This window comes from Tachypleus tridentatus, chromosome 1 (assembly GCF_004210375.1).
Source record: "Tachypleus tridentatus isolate NWPU-2018 chromosome 1, ASM421037v1, whole genome shotgun sequence".
Classification (NCBI taxonomy): domain Eukaryota; kingdom Metazoa; phylum Arthropoda; class Merostomata; order Xiphosura; family Limulidae; genus Tachypleus; species Tachypleus tridentatus.
The window spans coordinates 103,998,281-104,020,237 of record NC_134825.1 but is presented as its reverse complement, the minus strand read 5'-3'; the positions used below and the strand labels follow the sequence as shown (position 1 = coordinate 104,020,237).

Below are 21,957 nucleotides of genomic sequence, written 5' to 3'. Positions count from 1 at the left end.
TTTAATACTAGCTGGTCAAAAGTTTAAGACCATACCAAAAAGAAGTCCTTTCTTATTTTCATCTTTTGAAGCTCTACTCAAATAAGTGGTTGAGTCTAACAGTGCAAAATACATATTTTGTCTTTATGTTCATTGGCCTCAAGATTTTGGCCAGCAGTGTATAATGTTATTTCTAGTTGGTTTAAACCTAATGAATTTGCACCCAGATGTTCCCCAGTTTCTATCCTCTTCATCATTTATATATATTTAACATTAACAATAAAATAGTGTTGTTTCTGGTTGGCTCCTTAATCAACTGGTGAAGAATGCTATTCTTAACAGCTTCCAAAAAACTTCTGCATCATGGTTTCCCTCTAGCATTTTCCAATCTACATGTCTGAAATTAAGCTCATCTATAATTTCAACTTTATTAGCAGCTGAAATATTAATCTTACTATAAAGTTTCTCACTAATTTCATCAGTATCATCTGTAACATATTTTACTAAAAGCCTTTACCTTTTATATCCACTAATAGAAACCCAAATACCCTTGCTATAACTTTTAATATCCACAATTTTATAAGATGTAACTTACATTTTATAACCAAAGTCACTCAACCTCTCTTTAATACCTTATCCCTATTAAACAGCCTGTAACTCTATATCTAAAAAATTTCTGTCATCAAAATCATCTATGTTTAACCATGTTTCACTCAATCCTATTACATTAAAATCTTTCATTACTACCAATGTTCTAAAGTCATTTATTTCTTATATTTATTTCTGCCATTACAACAGTATACCATTATAATTACTTGTATTCTCATTTCCTGTGATAAAGTTTTATGTACTTCTCATTATTTTTACATTCAACTTTCCTGGCCCTCACCAGTCTAGTCTTAGTTTAAAACTTCCCTTATAGCTGAGTTAATAGCCTTAGAAAACAAGCCAATGGCTGCCTTATTCAGATGTAAACTATCCATTACAAAAAAACTTCTTTCTTTCACTGAACTGATCCCACATGTCCAAATGGCCTGTCTGCTCATCCTTACGTACTACACTGAGCCTAAAATTTAGCCCTAGTGACCTACTAATAACTTTATCCCCACAGATAATTCTGGGCAGTATCCCAGAAAAATTAAATTACGACCCTTTTATTTAAATGCCTTATACTCACTGACTGTCTCCTGTGACCTACCTTACTATACATCAATAGCCCCTACATGCACTGCAAAAACTGCATTTCTATTAGTCCCATTTATTACACTTTCTGCTCTGCTGGTTATGTCCTCTTCCAGTGCCTGTGGTTAGCATAATCTGATTTCTTTTTTTTCCTATTTGCCCTACAAACTATTCTATCCACATGCCTTGTCAAGGAATCACATACAACTATAACCTTATTATCAACATCCTTCTCTGACCCTTTTGTTTTCCTTCTGTCCAACAGTTCCTCATCTACAGAAGCCAAGTGCTGAAATCTGTTTCTCAACAGAATAGGCTCAACATAACTACATCCACAACATTTTACTCTGATAGCACTCTAACTTCCTGAATGTCATTGTTACATCCTTTACATGTAACAATTTCCTCCTCAAGTCCTGCTACCATTTCCCAAAGTCTACCACTTATCTTTATCTGTTGCCTCTACTTTAATTACGACAGACTCCAACCTATAGACTTTACCTAAAAATTGTACTTCTTCATTACTAGCTTCCTTTAAAATTATCTGCCAGTCCAAATAAAACCCATGTTGCACCAGTAACAGCCAACAAACTATGAACACATAATGTGTTTAATCCTACAGCCTGAAAATAAACACTTAATATCAAATACAAATAGCTGATTGTTAACACAGTTATTGTTAAGCCTAACTTTTGAGAATCAATAATATTTTATCAGTACTTTATCCACACACTATAGTTTATCTTTAATTATATTAAACTTATAAACAGAACTTAATAATTTATTAGAACTAACATTATACATAACATTAATAAAATTAAAAATGTATTTAACCTGATTTATAACCTATTTAATGAATGTAAGTTCAAGTAAAAATATTCTTAAAACACTAAAATACAATAAACTACTTTTTACATTATATTTATTTAATAAAAAATGCACTGTCATGTTTTACAATTTACCAATAAGGTAAATACACTTAAGCCTCAAGTACTGTCACATGTACTAAGCCTATTTTAGTGATGTAATAAAATTCACACCACTAGATACTGAGTTAATTTTTTTTTACTTTAATTTACTAAAGTTATTATAGCTAGTTATTATTGTGCTATTTAACCCAAATAGAACCCAAATACAACTAACTTTCAGAAGTCAGTAACACCTTAACATTTCAATGGCCTCCCTCTTCAGTTGCCTCTGTCTCTTTCTAATATTAGATTAAACAATTATACAATGTCACTTAGGAACTTTTAATTATACTAATGTACGTGTATACAATGTCACTTAGGAACTTTTAATTACATTTATGTAGGTGTATACAATGTCACTTACCAGCTTTAATTACATTTATGTAGGTGTATACAATGTCACTTACCAGCTTTAATTACATTTATGTAGGTGTATACAATGTCACTTACCAGCTTTAATTACATTTATGTAGGTGTATACAATGTCACTTACCAGCTTTAATTACATTTATGTAGGTATATATAATGTTACTTACCAGCTTTAACTACATCATTTTCATCTAGTACCTCTGTCTATAAATAATTTATTTGTTACAATACCATCAGCATTTCTCACCTCATCTGTCTTGGAGGATAACACTTGCTTTATGGCACTAGTGTTTTTCTTCTCTGATTCTCTAATTGCCAAGCTAGCTCGTTCTTGGAAGTGGTCCAGTTTTTCTTCCTTCAGTCTATCGCAACGTTTGGCTTCTTTCTGCAAGCGCTTTTCTTCCTTCATCCGTTGCTGCTGCTGTTGTTGCATGAGTTCTTCATAAAGCTTTTTGGCCTCTTTAGTTCTTCGATAGCTCTGAGCCTTTTCTTCTTTCTTTGTCAATGGCTTTGGTCTCGGAGGTAATTTTTCTTTAGTCTTCTATTCATGGAAAATAGCTACCATTTAACCCATTTCAAAGTTAAAATATGAGGAGAAATACAATCAAAGTGAATTAAAAATTCCAAATTAATGAGAACTCCAAAGGAAAATTGTGAAGTGTAAAACTTAGTAAAAGACACACATTTGAGTATATCTTTAACATAAGAATAATGAAGAAAATTATCTTAAACAAGAGAACATGAATACAGTCATCTGAGAACAGTATGATATTTTGTCCAAATAACAACACTGTCTACAATACACTTCTAAAATATAATATTTGTATTCTAATACTAATCAAAGAAATACTAAATAGGTAAAATATGAGTGAAGGTTAAAATCATCAACTTTTAACTAAAGAGTCTTAAAACAAAATAAAAGTAATGTAAGAATGTTTCATAAAAAACAAAGAACAGAAAACAACGTAAAAATGTTTCATAAAAAACAACGTAAAATGTTTCATAAAAAACAATGTCAGAAAGTTTCATAAAAACAAAAAACAGAAAATGTCAGAAAGTTTCATAAAAACAAAAAACAGAAAATGTCAGAAAGTTTCATAAAAACAAAAAACAGAAAATGTCAGAAAGTTTCATAAAAAAACAGAAAATGTCAGAAAGCTTCATAAAAAAACAGAAAATGTCAGAAAGCTTCATAAAAAAACAGAAAATGTCAGAAAGCTTCATAAAAAAACAGAAAATGTCAGAAAGCTTCATAAAAAAACAGAAAATGTCAGAAAGTTTCATAAAAAACAGAAAACAGGAAACAATGTAAGAATGTTTCATAAAAAACAGGAAACAACGTAAGAATGTTTCATAAAAACAGGAAACAACGTAAGAACATTTCATAAAAAAACAAAAAACAGAAAAAACAACATAAGAATGTTTCATAAAAAACAGAAAACAATGTAAGAATGTTTCGTAAAAACAAAAAACAGAAAACAATGTAGGAATGTTTCATAAAAACAAAAAACAGAAAACAATGTCAGAAAGTTTCATAAAAACAGAAAAAATGTCAGAAGGTTTCATAAAAACAGAAAAAAATGTCAGAAGGTTTCATAAAAAACAGAAAACAATGTCATAAAGTTTCATAAAAAAACAGAAAACAATGTCAGAAAGTTTCATAAAAAACAGAAAATGTAAGAATGTTTCATAAAAAAACAGAAAACAGGAAACAATGTAAGAATGTTTCATAAAAAACAAAAAACAGAAAACAATGTAAGAATGTTTCATAAAAAAACAAAAAACAGAAAACAATGTAAGAATGTTTCATAAAAAAGCAAAAAACAGAAAAATAACATCGGAATGTTTCATAAAAAACCATAAAACAGAAAAACAACATTGGAATGTTTCATAAAAAACCATAAAACAGAAAAACAACATCGGAATGTTTCATAAAAAACCATAAAACAGAAAAACAACATGGAATGTTTCATAAAAAAACCATAAAACAGAAAAACAACATGGGAATGTTTCATAAAAAAACCATAAAACAGAAAAACAACATGGGAATGTTTCATAAAAAAACCATAAAACAGAAAAACAACATAGGAATGTTTCATAAACAACCATAAAACAGAAAAACAACATAGGAATGTTTCATAAACAACCATAAAACAAAATAAAAGTAAGAATGTTTCATAAAAACCATAAAACAAAATAAAAGTAAGAATGTTCCATAAAAAACCATAAAACACAGAGAAGCAATGAAAGAATGTTCCATAAAAACCATAAAACACAGAGAAGCAATGAAAGAATGTTCCATAAAAAACCATAAAACACAGAGAAGCAATGAAAGAATGTTCCATAAAAAACACACCAAAAAATGGAAACAATGCAAGAATGTTCCATAAAAACACAGAGAAGCAATGAAAGAATGTTCGATAAAAAACAAAAAACGAAGAAACAATGCAACAATGTTCCATACAAAAACACAGAATCAATGCAATAATGTTCCATAGAAAAACACAACACAGAGAAGCAATGCGACAATGTTCCATAAAAAACAGAGAAGCAATGCAACAATGTTCCATAAAAAACACCAAAAATGGAAACAATGCAAGAATGTTCCATGAAAAAACACATCTAAAATGGAAACAATGCAAGAATGTTCCATGAAAAAACAACACACAGAAACAATGAAAAAATGTTCTACAAAGAAAACCCAAACACACAGAAGCAATGCAAGAATGTTCCATGAAAATACTAAAAAATGAAGAAACAATGCAAGAATGTTCTATAGAAAAAACCAAAAAACATGAAACAATGCAAGAATCCTTCATGAAATAAAAGAAAATTGGAAAAGTAACATAAAGACATTCCATAAAAAAACAGAAAAGGAACATAAGAACGTTCCATAAAAAAAATAAAGTGATGTAAAAATGTTTCATAAGAAAACACCAAAAATCCTCATCACTAGAAGTACTTTCCTTCTTTCAAATGTTTCTCTTAAAACAAAGGTAACCTTATTACTAAAACTTACTTTCCTTCTTTGAAATGTTTCTCTTATAACAAAGGTAACCTCATCACCAAAACTTACTTTCCTTCTTTCAAATGTTTCTTTCCTTGATTCTTCCCATTCTGCAAATGAATTAAATTTTTTCATCTGGGAAAATAAACAAAATTGTTCCTGCATGATGTCAGTTGTTTTTCACATAAAAACAAGTTATTGAGATAAAAATAAAGAATATCATCAAGTCAAACTGTGTTCAACACGTTCTTCTGACTTCTGATAAGTTGATTACACATTCAAACTACCATCACATTATATATTTTTAATACAAATTGACTCTGATGCAAAGACTTACTCTTTAGACTTTTATTTTAACTTTCTCAGAAATTATGTTAAATCTACTTTTATGTATTAAAACAAAACCTACTAAGTTTGTTCAGTGGAAACCACTGCTTTTGTTCTGTGAAAATTGTAACCCATTTGTGAAAGACAAAGGTGCTAAAACAAGCTCACAACTCTGACTTGAATAATTGAGGTAATTATTCTTAGATTTTAAAGGGGTTCTGTAAATACTAAACCAAACATTACAAGTAGTGCAGAAATAAAAACATTTATAATGTAACATTGCACTGCATATGGTGTATTTCATATGAAAATAGCTACAAAACTATTCTGATATAATATTATTCAGAAACTTATTTACTATGATATTTTATGATTATTTGTTGTGCTAATCTAATTATATTACATTGAGTAAGCTAAATTTTCACATTACTTCAAATTTTATCACCTACAGAATGGTAGTTTATAATATGCATACGTAAGATACAAGACAAACAAGGTTTACTCAAAAGGCCAGTGTTTTCTTATCAAACATTCCGGATAAGAAGAAAGGGAATATAAAAAATTAGTTGTCACTTGTTATTAATTTTCAAATACAACACAAAGTGTTATAATAAAAGTGAAGTATGCAAGTTGAGTGTTAAGAACCAAGGAATAAAACACTGAACATTACCCAAAATCTATGTTTACCAAGTGAAAATGATTATATCGTTAACAAAATATTAATTACAGTTTAATACTAATTATTCTAATACAATGTGGAATGGCTAGATTTATGAACAATACTGAGGCTAGCAGATATAAATTACATGTTCTGTTCAATAAAGAACAGTGTGAGGTTGCTACAACTGAAACCATTACTTTGTGGTGATGAGAAACCCACTTGAAGTAAATATGCATCTCAAATGGCTGGTATGGGTATCAAAACTTTTATTAAAATAAAGTAGAGAGCAACGTTTTGACCTTCTTAGGTTATTTTCAGGTCAAAACATTGTCATCTATTTTAATAAAAGTTTTAATACCCATACCAGTCATCTCGAGCTACAATGAAACCATTTCTTTTAAGTTTTTGTGAATCAGTTTCAACAATGTTTATATATAGAAAGCAAGGTATTACTGAACTTCAAACATTGGTCATTGATGGAAACAGTAGCAGGTATGTGAAAACAACAGATGAACAGGATATAGTTAACTGTATGTTCAAGTATAGTAAAGGAAAAACAGAACTTTGTAAACACCACATTTTAAATGTTATCTCACAATGATTGAGACAACAGACTTACCTGTTTATATAAACATTAATTATATCAACATATACCTATTAATGGAATGTCTTAAATACTGTGCTGCATATGTAACTTTCGTTGTAATAAACTGACACATTATGTTTACAGAAAATTTTTAAAATCTTCATTTATAAATATTTGTTTTAGTAACTTGTAAGGATGTAATAATTTTAAATTTTATAACTTGTGACTGGTCTAACCTATTAAAAGTGTCTGTAAAGTTTAGTAAGTATCAACATCACAAGAATAATTGAACTCACATTTTCCAACATGGTGATTTCTGAATACTTCTGAAGAGATTAAATAAGGTTGTTAAATATTTGTCTTTTACAAACAAAGTGTTACATAATTCAGATTTGTAACAATGGTTAGGAATACTCTGTACTTAAGGCAGGGGTTCCCAACCTTTTGGCACTCGCGACTTGAAAATGTAATAAAATTAATGTTATCCAAGCTACTTCTAACAAGGCTACGCGACTCGCTTGCCAAGGCTGCGCGACCCCCTGGTGGGGTTGCGACCCACCAGTTGGGAACCCCTGACTTAAGGGCTCAAATCAAACTGGTTAGATATATAATTCTGTAACCTGTAATCATCAGTCTCATTATAACTACTCTATTCTCTATATATGTAAAAACAGCTGGTTTGGATTGAGAAAAGTTTTATGTACAGGAGCGAACAATGTTTCGACCTTCTTCGGTCATCGTCAGGTTCACAAAGAAGGAAAGAGGTAACTGACCGATAGCTGACCACATGTTTGAAGGGAGTTGTGTAATTGAGTGTAGGAATGTAGAGGGTGTGCATAAATGTTTCAAACTTAAACCAAAGAATTATCAATAGAAGAAATGACATTATTTCATTCAACAATGTAGAAAGGAACAACTACCCCCTAACTTTGTAAAGGTAAAACTATCAAAAAATTTTAATCAATACACAAACATTATCCATAATTTACAGAAGAAACTACTTAAAGCCATGTTGAACACAAAATACCAAGAACTACATGACTTACAAAAACAAAAAATGAACCTGGATCATCAACTGGTATGTTGCATTAAACCAGAGATTTACGGACTTATACAACGAAACATAAACCAAATCAACACTAAGAACGACAGAGACAAAAAGATCTGCCACAACAAAAAACTAGAAAAACTAAGATGCAAACAATAGAAAATGACACAAACATGACAAACCGTTGACTAACCTCATAATTAACAGATCCGACCGACAATTAAACACAGATGAGATACATCTACTTAACAAAGGACTCAACTTTGCAATAGCACCTAGGTACATTCCAACCTTAGAAATTAAAACATGTTTAGAAGACCTAGACAGAAGACTTGTGATACTTTCCACAGAAAACAAAAACAAGGAAACAACCAAAAACAACCAACAGAAAGAAGACAACTTGGACAATTTTATTGAGATCCAACAGCCAAACTTCCCAGGAAAAATTAAAATTTATATTTTCCAGAAACACCTAAAAACATCTTGAGTGATTTTTTCAAAGAATTTTCTCACAAAACCATGAACATAATTTCACAAAACAGAAAACTAAAAAACAATCGAACAAAAAGAGACATTAATTCCATTAAAAACATAAAACAAGACAAAAACATAAAAATTCTAAAAGCAGATAAAGGAAACACTATAGTCATAATGAACACAAATGAATACATCCATACAATGAAGAACATCCTATCAGATGCAAACAAGTTTAAACCAATATACACAAATCCAAAGACACATGAAATGTAACTAAACAAAATACTACTAAAAATTAAAAAGCCAACACAATTTCAAAAACACTTTATTCCTACCTACGCAAGACCGACTCACGCACACCACAAATATATGGCATCCCCAAACCTCATACACCAGATTGTCCATTACGACCAATAATGTCCACATATAAATCGTTTAATTACAATCTTGGTAAATACATAGCATGGACATTCTCTAAATATGTAACATCAGCCAGTTCATTCATCAAAGACTTTTAATTTCAAGTCTAATCTAAATCAACTTAATCATACAGCCTTAATGGCCAGTTTTGATGTTATATCGCTCTTTACAGAAGTTCCAACCTCTGAAGCCTGCAAGATAGCCTTAGAACTCTATATCCGAGACCCTAACCCAACTATAGACATTCCCAGCAACCAATTAACAACCCTTGTAGAATTCACCATGATGAAGACAAACTTCATGTTGAACAACCACAACTATATACAAACAAATGGCCAAAGCATGGACAACCCAGTATCACCAGTTCTAGCCAATATTTTTATGACACAAGTTGAAACACAAGCAATCAACACAGCATTACATCCATCACTATACTGGTACAGATATGTAGACGACACGATTGCGGGATTCAAATCTACAGAACACACACTTAATTTTTTCAATCACATTAACTCTATACATCCCAACATTAACTTCACATGTGAACAGGAAGAAAGTAATCGAATATCATTTCTTAACCTCAAAATTACAAGAACCTATACACAATTTAAAACAGAAATTCACCAAAAAAACACCCATAGTGGACTATACATTTCTTGGGACTTGGCACATTAAACAAAACAAAAACTCAAGATACCAAGAAACCAATTAAACACAGCCATGAGACTATGCTCACCAGATAAAATTAATGACGAATTAGACAAAATAAAACAATACTTCATCAACATCAATGTTTCCTCCACAAACCGTAGAAAACATTATACGCACACACCTAGACAAAAAGAAAAATCAACCAACAGAAGTAAATATACCCTATGAATCAAAAAATCACGAAACCATATACTGCTGCATACCATATATTCCCGACATCAGCAGAAAAATAACCAACATTTGGCAAAAACTAGAAACAAAATATGACATCACAGTTAATACCAGATTTATTCAAAAACCAGGCACAAAACTGAGATCTACACTATGTAAAAACTACACTGACAAACACCACACCAACATTATTTATAAAATACAATATGATAACTGTCACGACTTCTATATTGGAGAAACAAGTAGAAAAATGATAACCAGATTCAAAGAACACAAAAAGTCACCTTCACACGTTTTCAAACACTGCAAGTCAAATAAACACAACATAACCATAGAAAACACCAAATACTAAATAAAGAAACAAACACAAAATTAAAGAAGCCTTACTTATACAACAACTCAAGCCCAAAATAAACCAATACAAAGGAATACCTTTATACCTATATTAATAAATATAATCAAACATCTGAGCATGCTCTCTACATTCCTACACTCAGTTACACAACCCCCTTCAAACATCCAGTCAACTATTGGTCAGTTACCTCTTTCTTTGTGAACCTGACGATGACCAAAGAGGTTCGAAACATTGTTCGCTCCTCTACATAAAAATTTTCTCAACCCAAACCAGCTGTTTTGACATATATATTTTTCTCTACAAGTGGGTTTTCTCATCATCACTGATTACCATAATCTTTAATCTTATTGCAAGCAAATTAGTCCAACCAAGTACAACACATTCAGTGTCCATAATGAGGTAACACAGTATTGTTTTGTTGGGGTTAGAGTATGATGGACAAAACTGTCCATCACTCCTATGTACTATGATTACTTGTGTTCAGCATTAATTATCTTTAAGAAAAAGTTTGTCACAAGCATAAACAACTTTTGTCAATGTTTCAGTGCAGTTGACTTCACAATTAGCTTGTGACAAACAAACACTTTATAGAAAAAATCATAAAACAAATAACATTCATGTTAAAATATGTTTCAGGAAAAGTCCACAGGTAAAAACATGCACACAAAACTGAACAAATGGTCCAGCTACACTAATTCACTTGTACTTAGCACAGACATTTTACAATATCACACACAGTGGATACATACAAAGATTATTATTTTTACAGCAAAGGTTTATGTTGTCTAGAGTAAAATTTGTCATTTATTTATTTAGACTCATTGTTAACACTAACACGTTTGTCTAGTGACTGCTTATGTGGAGAGTTTTATTCAAAGTCATTAAACTTATAACAAGTTAAATTCAAAGTTATAAATATGAAAATAATGACTTTTCTTTGCTGTACAAAGAGGGAGTGGGGAACACTACGATGACCGTAGCACATGGATCTATGGGTTTTTATTACCCACCACTCAAATCATCCTAGCCATAATCCTCAGTGTTGTACAACTGATCATCATATACAATAAGAATCAATTAAAAATGATTCAACTTTATAAACAATACAGTTGAATTGAGTAGCTTTAGTAATGTTAAAATACTTTGGCCCGAATCACATACCCCTAATTAATTTTTATAAGGTACATGAAAAGGAAATGGAAAACATTATGTATGATAAACCTATACCTTTACAGATAACATATAAAATAATAAACATTTATTTAATATTCATGAAACAGAACAAGAAAGAGAACAGTTTTCTTTTAGAAAATAGAATCGTAGGTTATTCAAAAGGTATCATAACTTCCTGAAGAAATAACATATAGTGGGGATTGAAATTTAACATTAGCATGCAAGATAAATCTTTTAGTAATAACTAAGCCTTCTATTCAGAATAGAAAATGTACACATATATCATGACATACAATGTGTAGAATTGGTCTGTGGTGACAGCTACCCATGATCAAGAAATATCCATCACACTCCATCAAAATATTTAATTAAATAGATTCATTTACTCAGAAATCAAACATACACTTACACTGTCAAAATATTACTTAACTTACTAAAACTCAGAACTACAAACCAAATATTAACAGAGAAAACATCTCCAACATTACCTTCTGCAGCAAATTTAAAAAGTCTGTGTCCTCTTTGAAACTTGTCACAGATTGAGACACTGAAGGTTTATCAGTTGCCTCAGTATTGTTACTTGAACTACCATTATCAGGTCTCTGAGACTTGTGCATATTACCAGATGATTCTTCTAAATCATGAGAAAAATGACTGCATTTATTCTGAGGCTTTTGCTCAGCTATGTCTTATTTCACATTATCTTGCCAGCCTCTTCTGTTCTAATGCAGTCTTTCTTTTTCCATTTTATCTGTTTCATCAAACACTGCAAATATTGGAAAGAAATATATATATAAAAATAAAATGTTTCATTTAGCACAAAACATACTGACTATGAAACATTTGTGACTCTTAACTTTAAACCACAGTAATATTTAATTACAGCCACTACCCACACTGTTCAATAATTTTTAAAAGACAAAATGAGGTTAAGTTTTGATGTACTTACTTTTCTGAATAACGGATTCTCGCAACACGAAGTAAAACAAATTTTCCTGAATAAACAAAACAGAATAAATTACCCTGACGCCCAAAACAGAATGAATTACCCTGACGCCCAAAACAGAATGAATTACCCTGACGCCCAAAACAGAATGAATTACCCTGACGCCCAAAACAGAATGAATTACCCTGAATTACCCTGACGCCAAAAAACAGAATGAATTAAAACAAAATGAATTACCCTAACACCCAAAACATGTACAATGACAAAAAAAATTAGAAATTTAAATCTTATATTTATTTATTTATGTTTGTCCACACATTTCATCCACAATTTAGTTATTGTTTTATAAATACATAGGTGTAAAGTAAGTAATGTACATACAGACTACTGTACAGTTGTTACTGTTTGATATAAACCTAGGTGTAAAGTAATGTCAATGTACATACAGACTACTGTACAGTTGGTACTGTCTGATATAAACATAGGTGTAAAGTAAGTAATGTCAATGTACATACAGACTACTGTGCAGTTCTTACTGTTTGATATAAACCTCGGTGTAAAGTAAGTTATGTCAATGTACAAACAGACTGCTGTATAGTTCTTACTGTTTGATACAAACCTAGGTGTAAAGTAAGTAATGTCAATGTACATACAGACTACTGTACAGTTCTTACTGTTTGATACAAACCTAGGTGTAAAGTAAGTAATGTCAATGTACATACAGACTACTGTACAGTTCTTACTGTTTGATATAAACCTAGGTGTAAAGTAAGTAATGTCAATGTACATACAGACTGCTGTACAGTTGTTACTGTTTGATATAAACCTAGGTGTAAAGTAAGTAATGTCAATGTACATACAGACCACTGTACAGTTGTTACTATTTGATATAAATCTATGTGTAATGTAATTAATGTCAATATACATACAGACTACTGTACAGTTGTTACTGTTTAATACAAACCTTGGTGTAAAGTAAGTAATGTAAATGTACCTACAGACAACTGTACAGTTGTTACTGTTTGATATAAACCTAGGTGTAAAGTAAGTAATGTCAATGTACATACAGACCACTGTACAGTTGTTACTGTTTGATATAAACCTAGGTGTAAAGTAAGTAATGTCAATGTACATACAGACTACTGTACAGTTGGTACTGTTTGATATAAACCTAGGTGTAAAGTAAGTAATGTCAATGTACATACAGACTACTGTACAGTTGTTACTGTTTGATATAAACCTAGGTGTAAAGTAAGTAATGTCAATGTACATACAGACTACTGTACAGTTGTTACTGTTTGATATAAACCTAGGTGTAAAGTAAGTAATGTCAGTGTACATACAGACTACTGTACTGTTGTTACTGTTTGATATAAACTTAGAAGTAAAGTAAGTAATGTACATATAGACTACTGAACAGTTCTTACTGTTTGATATAAACCTAGGTGTAAAGTAATGTAAATGTACATACAGACTACTGTACAGTTGGTACTGTTTGATATAAACCTAGGTGTAAAGTAAGTAATGTCAATGTACATACAGACTACTGTACAGTTCTTACTGTTTGATATAAACCTCGGTGTAAAGTAAGTTATATCAATGTACAAACAGACTGCTGTATAGTTGTTACTGTTTGATATAAACCGAGGTGTAAAGTAAGTAATGTCAATATACATACAGACTACTGTACAGTTGTTACTGTTTGATATAAACCTAGGTGTAAAGTAATGTCAATGTACATACAGACTACTGTACAGTTCTTACTGTTTGATATAAACCTCGGTGTAAAGTAAGTTATGTCAATGTACATACAGACTGCTGTATAGTTGTTACTGTTTGATATAAACCTAGGTGTAAAGTAATGTCAATGTACATACAGACCACTGTACAGTTGTTACTGTTTGATATAAACCTATGTGTAAAGTAATCAATGTCAATGTACATACAGACTACTGTACAGTTCTTACTGTTTGATATAAACCTCGGTGTAAAGTAAGTTATGTCAATGTACATACAGACTGCTGTATAGTTGTTACTGTTTGATATAAACCTAGGTGTAAAGTAAGTAATGTCAATGTACATACAGACTACTGTACAGTTGTTACTGTTTGATATAAACCTAGGTGTAAAGTAATGTCAATACATACAGACTACTGTACAGTTGTTACTGTTTGATATAAACCTAGGTGTAAAGTAATGTACAATGTACATACAGACTACTGTACAGTTCTTACTGTTTGATATAAACCTAGGTGTAAAGTAAGTAATGTCAATGTACATACAGACTACTGTACAGTTGTTACTGTTTGATATAAACCTAGGTGTAAAGTAAATAATGTCAATGTACATACAGACTACTGTACAGTTGTTACTGTTTGATATAAACCTAGATGTAAAGTAAGTAATGTCAATGTACATACAGACTACTGTACAGTTGGTACTGTTTGATATAAACCTAGGTGTAAAGTAAGTAATGTCAATGTACATACAGACTACTGTACAGTTGTTACTGTTTGATATAAACCTAGGTGTAAAGTAAGTAATGTCAATGTACATACAGACTACTGTACAGTTGTTACTGTTTGATATAAACCTAGGTGTAAAGTAAGTAATGTCAATGTACATACAGACTACTGTACAGTTGTTACTGTTTGATATAAACCTAGGTGTAAAGTAAGTAATGTCAATGTACATACAGACTACTGTACAGTTGTTACTGTTTGATATAAACCTAGGTGTAAAGTAAGTAATGTCAATGTACATACAGACTACTGTACAGTTGTTACTGTTTGATATAAACCTAGGTGTAAAGTAAGTAATGTCAATGTACATACAGACTACTGTACAGTTGTTACTGTTTGATATAAACCTAGGTGTAAAGTAAGTAATGTCAATGTACATACAGACTACTGTACAGTTGTTACTGTTTGATATAAACCTAGGTGTAAAGTAAGTAATGTCAATGTACATACAGACTACTGTACAGTTGTTACTGTTTGATATAAACCTAGGTGTAAAGTAAGTAATGTCAATGTACATACAGACTACTGTACAGTTGTTACTGTTTGATATAAACCTAGGTGTAAAGTAAGTAATGTCAATGTACATACAGACTACTGTACAGTTGTTACTGTTTGATATAAACCTAGGTGTAAAGTAAGTAATGTCAATGTACATACAGACTACTGTACAGTTGTTACTGTTTGATATAAACCTAGGTGTAAAGTAAGTAATGTCAATGTACATACAGACTACTGTACAGTTGTTACTGTTTGATATAAACCTAGGTGTAAAGTAAGTAATGTCAATGTACATACAGACTACTGTACAGTTGTTACTGTTTGATATAAACCTAGGTGTAAAGTAAGTAATGTCAATGTACATACAGACTACTGTACAGTTGTTACTGTTTGATATAAACCTAGGTGTAAAGTAAGTAATGTCAATGTACATACAGACTACTGTACAGTTGTTACTGTTTGATATAAACCTAGGTGTAAAGTAAGTAATGTCAATGTACATACAGACTACTGTACAGTTGTTACTGTTTGATATAAACCTAGGTGTAAAGTAAGTAATGTCAATGTACATACAGACTACTGTACAGTTGTTACTGTTTGATATAAACCTAGGTGTAAAGTAAGTAATGTCAATGTACATACAGACTACTGTACAGTTGTTACTGTTTGATATAAACCTAGGTGTAAAGTAAGTAATGTCAATGTACATACAGACTACTGTACAGTTGATTACTGTTTGATATAAACCTAGGTGTAAAGTAAGTAATGTCAATGTACATACAGACTACTGTACAGTTGTTACTGTTTGATATAAACCTAGGTGTAAAGTAAGTAATGTCAATGTACATACAGACTACTGTACAGTTGTTACTGTTTGATATAAACCTAGGTGTGTAAGTAATGTCAATGTACAGAACTGTACAGTTGTTACTGTTTGATATAAACCTAGGTGTAAAGTAAGTAATGTCAATGTACATACAGACTACTGTACAGTTGTTACTGTTTGATATAAACCTAGGTGTAAAGTAAGTAATGTCAATGTACATACAGACTACTGTACAGTTGTTACTGTTTGATATAAACCTAGGTGTAAAGTAAGTAATGTACATACAGACTACTGTACAGTTGTTACTGTTTGATATAAACCTAGGTGTAAAGTAAGTAATGTCAATGTACATACAGACTACTGTACAGTTGTTACTGTTTGATATAAACCTAGGTGTAAAGTAAGTAATGTCAATGTACATACAGACTACTGTACAGTTGTTACTGTTTGATATAAACCTAGGTGTAAAGTAAGTAATGTCAATGTACATACAGACTACTGTACAGTTGTTACTGTTTGATATAAACCTAGGTGTAAAGTAAGTAATGTCAATGTACATACAGACTACTGTACAGTTGTTACTGTTTGATATAAACCTAGGTGTAAAGTAAGTAATGTCAATGTACATACAGACTACTGTACAGTTGTTACTGTTTGATATAAACCTAGGTGTAAAGTAAGTAATGTCAATGTACATACAGACTACTGTACAGTTGTTACTGTTTGATATAAACCTAGGTGTAAAGTAAGTAATGTCAATGTACATACAGACTACTGTACAGTTGTTACTGTTTGATATAAACCTAGGTGTAAAGTAAGTAATGTCAATGTACATACAGACTACTGTACAGTTGTTACTGTTTGATATAAACCTAGGTGTAAAGTAAGTAATGTCAATGTACATACAGACTACTGTACAGTTGTTACTGTTTGATATAAACCTAGGTGTAAAGTAAGTAATGTCAATGTACATACAGACTACTGTACAGTTGTTACTGTTTGATATAAACCTAGGTGTAAAGTAAGTAATGTCAATGTACATACAGACTACTGTACAGTTGTTACTGTTTGATATAAACCTAGGTGTAAAGTAAGTAATGTCAATGTACATACAGACTACTGTACAGTTGTTACTGTTTGATATAAACCTAGGTGTAAAGTAAGTAATGTCAATGTACATACAGACTACTGTACAGTTGTTACTGTTTGATATAAACCTAGGTGTAAAGTAAGTAATGTCAATGTACATACAGACTACTGTACAGTTGTTACTGTTTGATATAAACCTAGGTGTAAAGTAAGTAATGTCAATGTACATACAGACTACTGTACAGTTGTTACTGTTTGATATAAACCTAGGTGTAAAGTAAGTAATGTCAATGTACATACAGACTACTGTACAGTTGTTACTGTTTGATATAAACCTAGGTGTAAAGTAAGTAATGTCAATGTACATACAGACTACTGTACAGTTGTTACTGTTTGATATAAACCTAGGTGTAAAGTAAGTAATGTCAATGTACATACAGACTACTGTACAGTTGTTACTGTTTGATATAAACCTAGGTGTAAAGTAAGTAATGTCAATGTACATACAGACTACTGTACAGTTGTTACTGTTTGATATAAACCTAGGTGTAAAGTAAGTAATGTCAATGTACATACAGACTACTGTACAGTTGTTACTGTTTGATATAAACCTAGGTGTAAAGTAAGTAATGTCAATGTACATACAGACTACTGTACAGTTGTTACTGTTTGATATAAACCTAGGTGTAAAGTAAGTAATGTCAATGTACATACAGACTACTGTACAGTTGTTACTGTTTGATATAAACCTAGGTGTAAAGTAAGTAATGTCAATGTACATACAGACTACTGTACAGTTGTTACTGTTTGATATAAACCTAGGTGTAAAGTAAGTAATGTCAATGTACATACAGACTACTGTACAGTTGTTACTGTTTGATATAAACCTAGGTGTAAAGTAAGTAATGTCAATGTACATACAGACTACTGTACAGTTGTTACTGTTTGATATAAACCTAGGTGTAAAGTAAGTAATGTCAATGTACATACAGACTACTGTACAGTTGTTACTGTTTGATATAAACCTAGGTGTAAAGTAAGTAATGTCAATGTACATACAGACTACTGTACAGTTGTTACTGTTTGATATAAACCTAGGTGTAAAGTAAGTAATGTCAATGTACATACAGACTACTGTACAGTTGTTACTGTTTGATATAAACCTAGGTGTAAAGTAAGTAATGTCAATGTACATACAGACTACTGTACAGTTGTTACTGTTTGATATAAACCTAGGTGTAAAGTAAGTAATGTCAATGTACATACAGACTACTGTACAGTTGTTACTGTTTGATATAAACCTAGGTGTAAAGTAAGTAATGTCAATGTACATACAGACTACTGTACAGTTGTTACTGTTTGATATAAACCTAGGTGTAAAGTAAGTAATGTCAATGTACATACAGACTACTGTACAGTTGTTACTGTTTGATATAAACCTAGGTGTAAAGTAAGTAATGTCAATGTACATACAGACTACTGTACAGTTGTTACTGTTTGATATAAACCTAGGTGTAAAGTAAGTAATGTCAATGTACATACAGACTACTGTACAGTTGTTACTGTTTGATATAAACCTAGGTGTAAAGTAAGTAATGTCAATGTACATACAGACTACTGTACAGTTGTTACTGTTTGATATAAACCTAGGTGTAAAGTAAGTAATGTCAATGTACATACAGACTACTGTACAGTTGTTACTGTTTGATATAAACCTAGGTGTAAAGTAAGTAATGTCAATGTACATACAGACTACTGTACAGTTGTTACTGTTTGATATAAACCTAGGTGTAAAGTAAGTAATGTCAATGTACATACAGACTACTGTACAGTTGTTACTGTTTGATATAAACCTAGGTGTAAAGTAAGTAATGTCAATGTACATACAGACTACTGTACAGTTGTTACTGTTTGATATAAACCTAGGTGTAAAGTAAGTAATGTCAATGTACATACAGACTACTGTACAGTTGTTACTGTTTGATATAAACCTAGGTGTAAAGTAAGTAATGTCAATGTACATACAGACTACTGTACAGTTGTTACTGTTTGATATAAACCTAGGTGTAAAGTAAGTAATGTCAATGTACATACAGACTACTGTACAGTTGTTACTGTTTGATATAAACCTAGGTGTAAAGTAAGTAATGTCAATGTACATACAGACTACTGTACAGTTGTTACTGTTTGATATAAACCTAGGTGTAAAGTAAGTAATGTCAATGTACATACAGACTACTGTACAGTTGTTACTGTTTGATATAAACCTAGGTGTAAAGTAAGTAATGTCAATGTACATACAGACTACTGTACAGTTGTTACTGTTTGATATAAACCTAGGTGTAAAGTAAGTAATGTCAATGTACATACAGACTACTGTACAGTTGTTACTGTTTGATATAAACCTAGGTGTAAAGTAAGTAATGTCAATGTACATACAGACTACTGTACAGTTGTTACTGTTTGATATAAACCTAGGTGTAAAGTAAGTAATGTCAATGTACATACAGACTACTGTACAGTTGTTACTGTTTGATATAAACCTAGGTGTAAAGTAAGTAATGTCAATGTACATACAGACTACTGTACAGTTGTTACTGTTTGATATAAACCTAGGTGTAAAGTAAGTAATGTCAATGTACATACAGACTACTGTACAGTTGTTACTGTTTGATATAAACCTAGGTGTAAAGTAAGTAATGTCAATGTACATACAGACTACTGTACAGTTGTTACTGTTTGATATAAACCTAGGTGTAAAGTAAGTAATGTCAATGTACATACAGACTACTGTACAGTTGTTACTGTTTGATATAAACCTAGGTGTAAAGTAAGTAATGTCAATGTACATACAGACTACTGTACAGTTGTTACTGTTTGATATAAACCTAGGTGTAAAGTAAGTAATGTCAATGTACATACAGACTACTGTACAGTTGTTACTGTTTGATATAAACCTAGGTGTAAAGTAAGTAATGTCAATGTACATACAGACTACTGTACAGTTGTTACTGTTTGATATAAACCTAGGTGTAAAGTAAGTAATGTCAATGTACATACAGACTACTGTACAGTTGTTACTGTTTGATATAAACCTAGGTGTAAAGTAAGTAATGTCAATGTACATACAGACTACTGTACAGTTGTTACTGTTTGATATAAACCTAGGTGTAAAGTAAGTAATGTCAATGTACATACAGACTACTGTACAGTTGTTACTGTTTGATATAAACCTAGGTGTAAAGTAAGTAATGTCAATGTACATACAGACTACTGTACAGTTGTTACTGTTTGATATAAACCTAGGTGTAAAGTAAGTAATGTCAATGTACATACAGACTACTGTACAGTTGTTACTGTTTGATATAAACCTAGGTGTAAAGTAAGTAATGTCAATGTACATACAGACTACTGTACAGTTGTTACTGTTTGATATAAACCTAGGTGTAAAGTAAGTAATGTCAATGTACATACAGACTACTGTACAGTTGTTACTGTTTGATATAAACCTAGGTGTAAAGTAAGTAATGTCAATGTACATACAGACTACTGTACAGTTGTTACTGTTTGATATAAACCTAGGTGTAAAGTAAGTAATGTCAATGTACATACAGACTACTGTACAGTTGTTACTGTTTGATATAAACCTAGGTGTAAAGTAAGTAATGTCAATGTACATACAGACTACTGTACAGTTGTTACTGTTTGATATAAAAACCTAAAGGTGTAAAGTAAGTAATGTCAATGTACATACATACAGACTACTGTACAGTTGTTACTGTTTGATATAAACCTAGGTGTAAAGTAAGTAATGTCAATGTACATACAGACTACTGTACAGTTGTTACTGTTTGATATAAACCTAGGTGTAAAGTAAGTAATGTCAATGTACATACAGACTACTGTACAGTTGTTACTGTTTGATATAAACCTAGGTGTAAAGTAAGTAATGTCAATGTACATACAGACTACTGTACAGTTGTTACTGTTTGATATAAACCTAGGTGTAAAGTAAGTAATGTCAATGTACATACAGACTACTGTACAGTTGTTACTGTTTGATATAAACCTAGGTGTAAAGTAAGTAATGTCAATGTACATACAGACTACTGTACAGTTGTTACTGTTTGATATAAACCTAGGTGTAAAGTAAGTAATGTCAATGTACATACAGACTACTGTACAGTTGTTACTGTTTGATATAAACCTAGGTGTAAAGTAAGTAATGTCAATGTACATACAGACTACTGTACAGTTGTTACTGTTTGATATAAACCTAGGTGTAAAGTAAGTAATGTCAATGTACATACAGACTACTGTACAGTTGTTACTGTTTGATATAAACCTAGGTGTAAAGTAAGTAATGTCAATGTACATACAGACTACTGTACAGTTGTTACTGTTTGATATAAACCTAGGTGTAAAGTAAGTAATGTCAATGTACATACAGACTACTGTACAGTTGTTACTGTTTGATATAAACCTAGGTGTAAAGTAAGTAATGTCAATGTACATACAGACTACTGTACAGTTGTTACTGTTTGATATAAACCTAGGTGTAAAGTAAGTAATGTCAATGTACATACAGACTACTGTACAGTTGTTACTGTTTGATATAAACCTAGGTGTAAAGTAAGTAATG

General features: G+C 31.2%; 1 protein-coding gene across 21 annotated transcripts in view; it reads right to left on the bottom strand.

The window, feature by feature from the left end:
• Positions 1–21,957, bottom strand: part of LOC143257317 (uncharacterized) — a 58,404-nt gene that overhangs the window by 20,096 nt on the left and 16,351 nt on the right. For 17 of the 21 annotated variants that reach the window (XM_076515927.1, XM_076515810.1, XM_076515791.1 and 14 more), the window contains 3 exons: positions 11,923–12,200; positions 5,575–5,640; positions 2,746–3,039 (listed from right to left, as the gene is read on the bottom strand). In XM_076515927.1, coding sequence (XP_076372042.1) covers positions 2,746–3,039; positions 5,575–5,640; positions 11,923–12,051 — 489 coding nt within the window. In that variant the 5' untranslated portion in view covers positions 12,052–12,200. The remainder of the gene's footprint in view (positions 1–2,745; positions 3,040–5,574; positions 5,641–11,922; positions 12,201–21,957) is intronic. The other 4 variants (XM_076515951.1, XM_076515932.1, XM_076515942.1 and 1 more) reach the window with 2 other exon arrangements.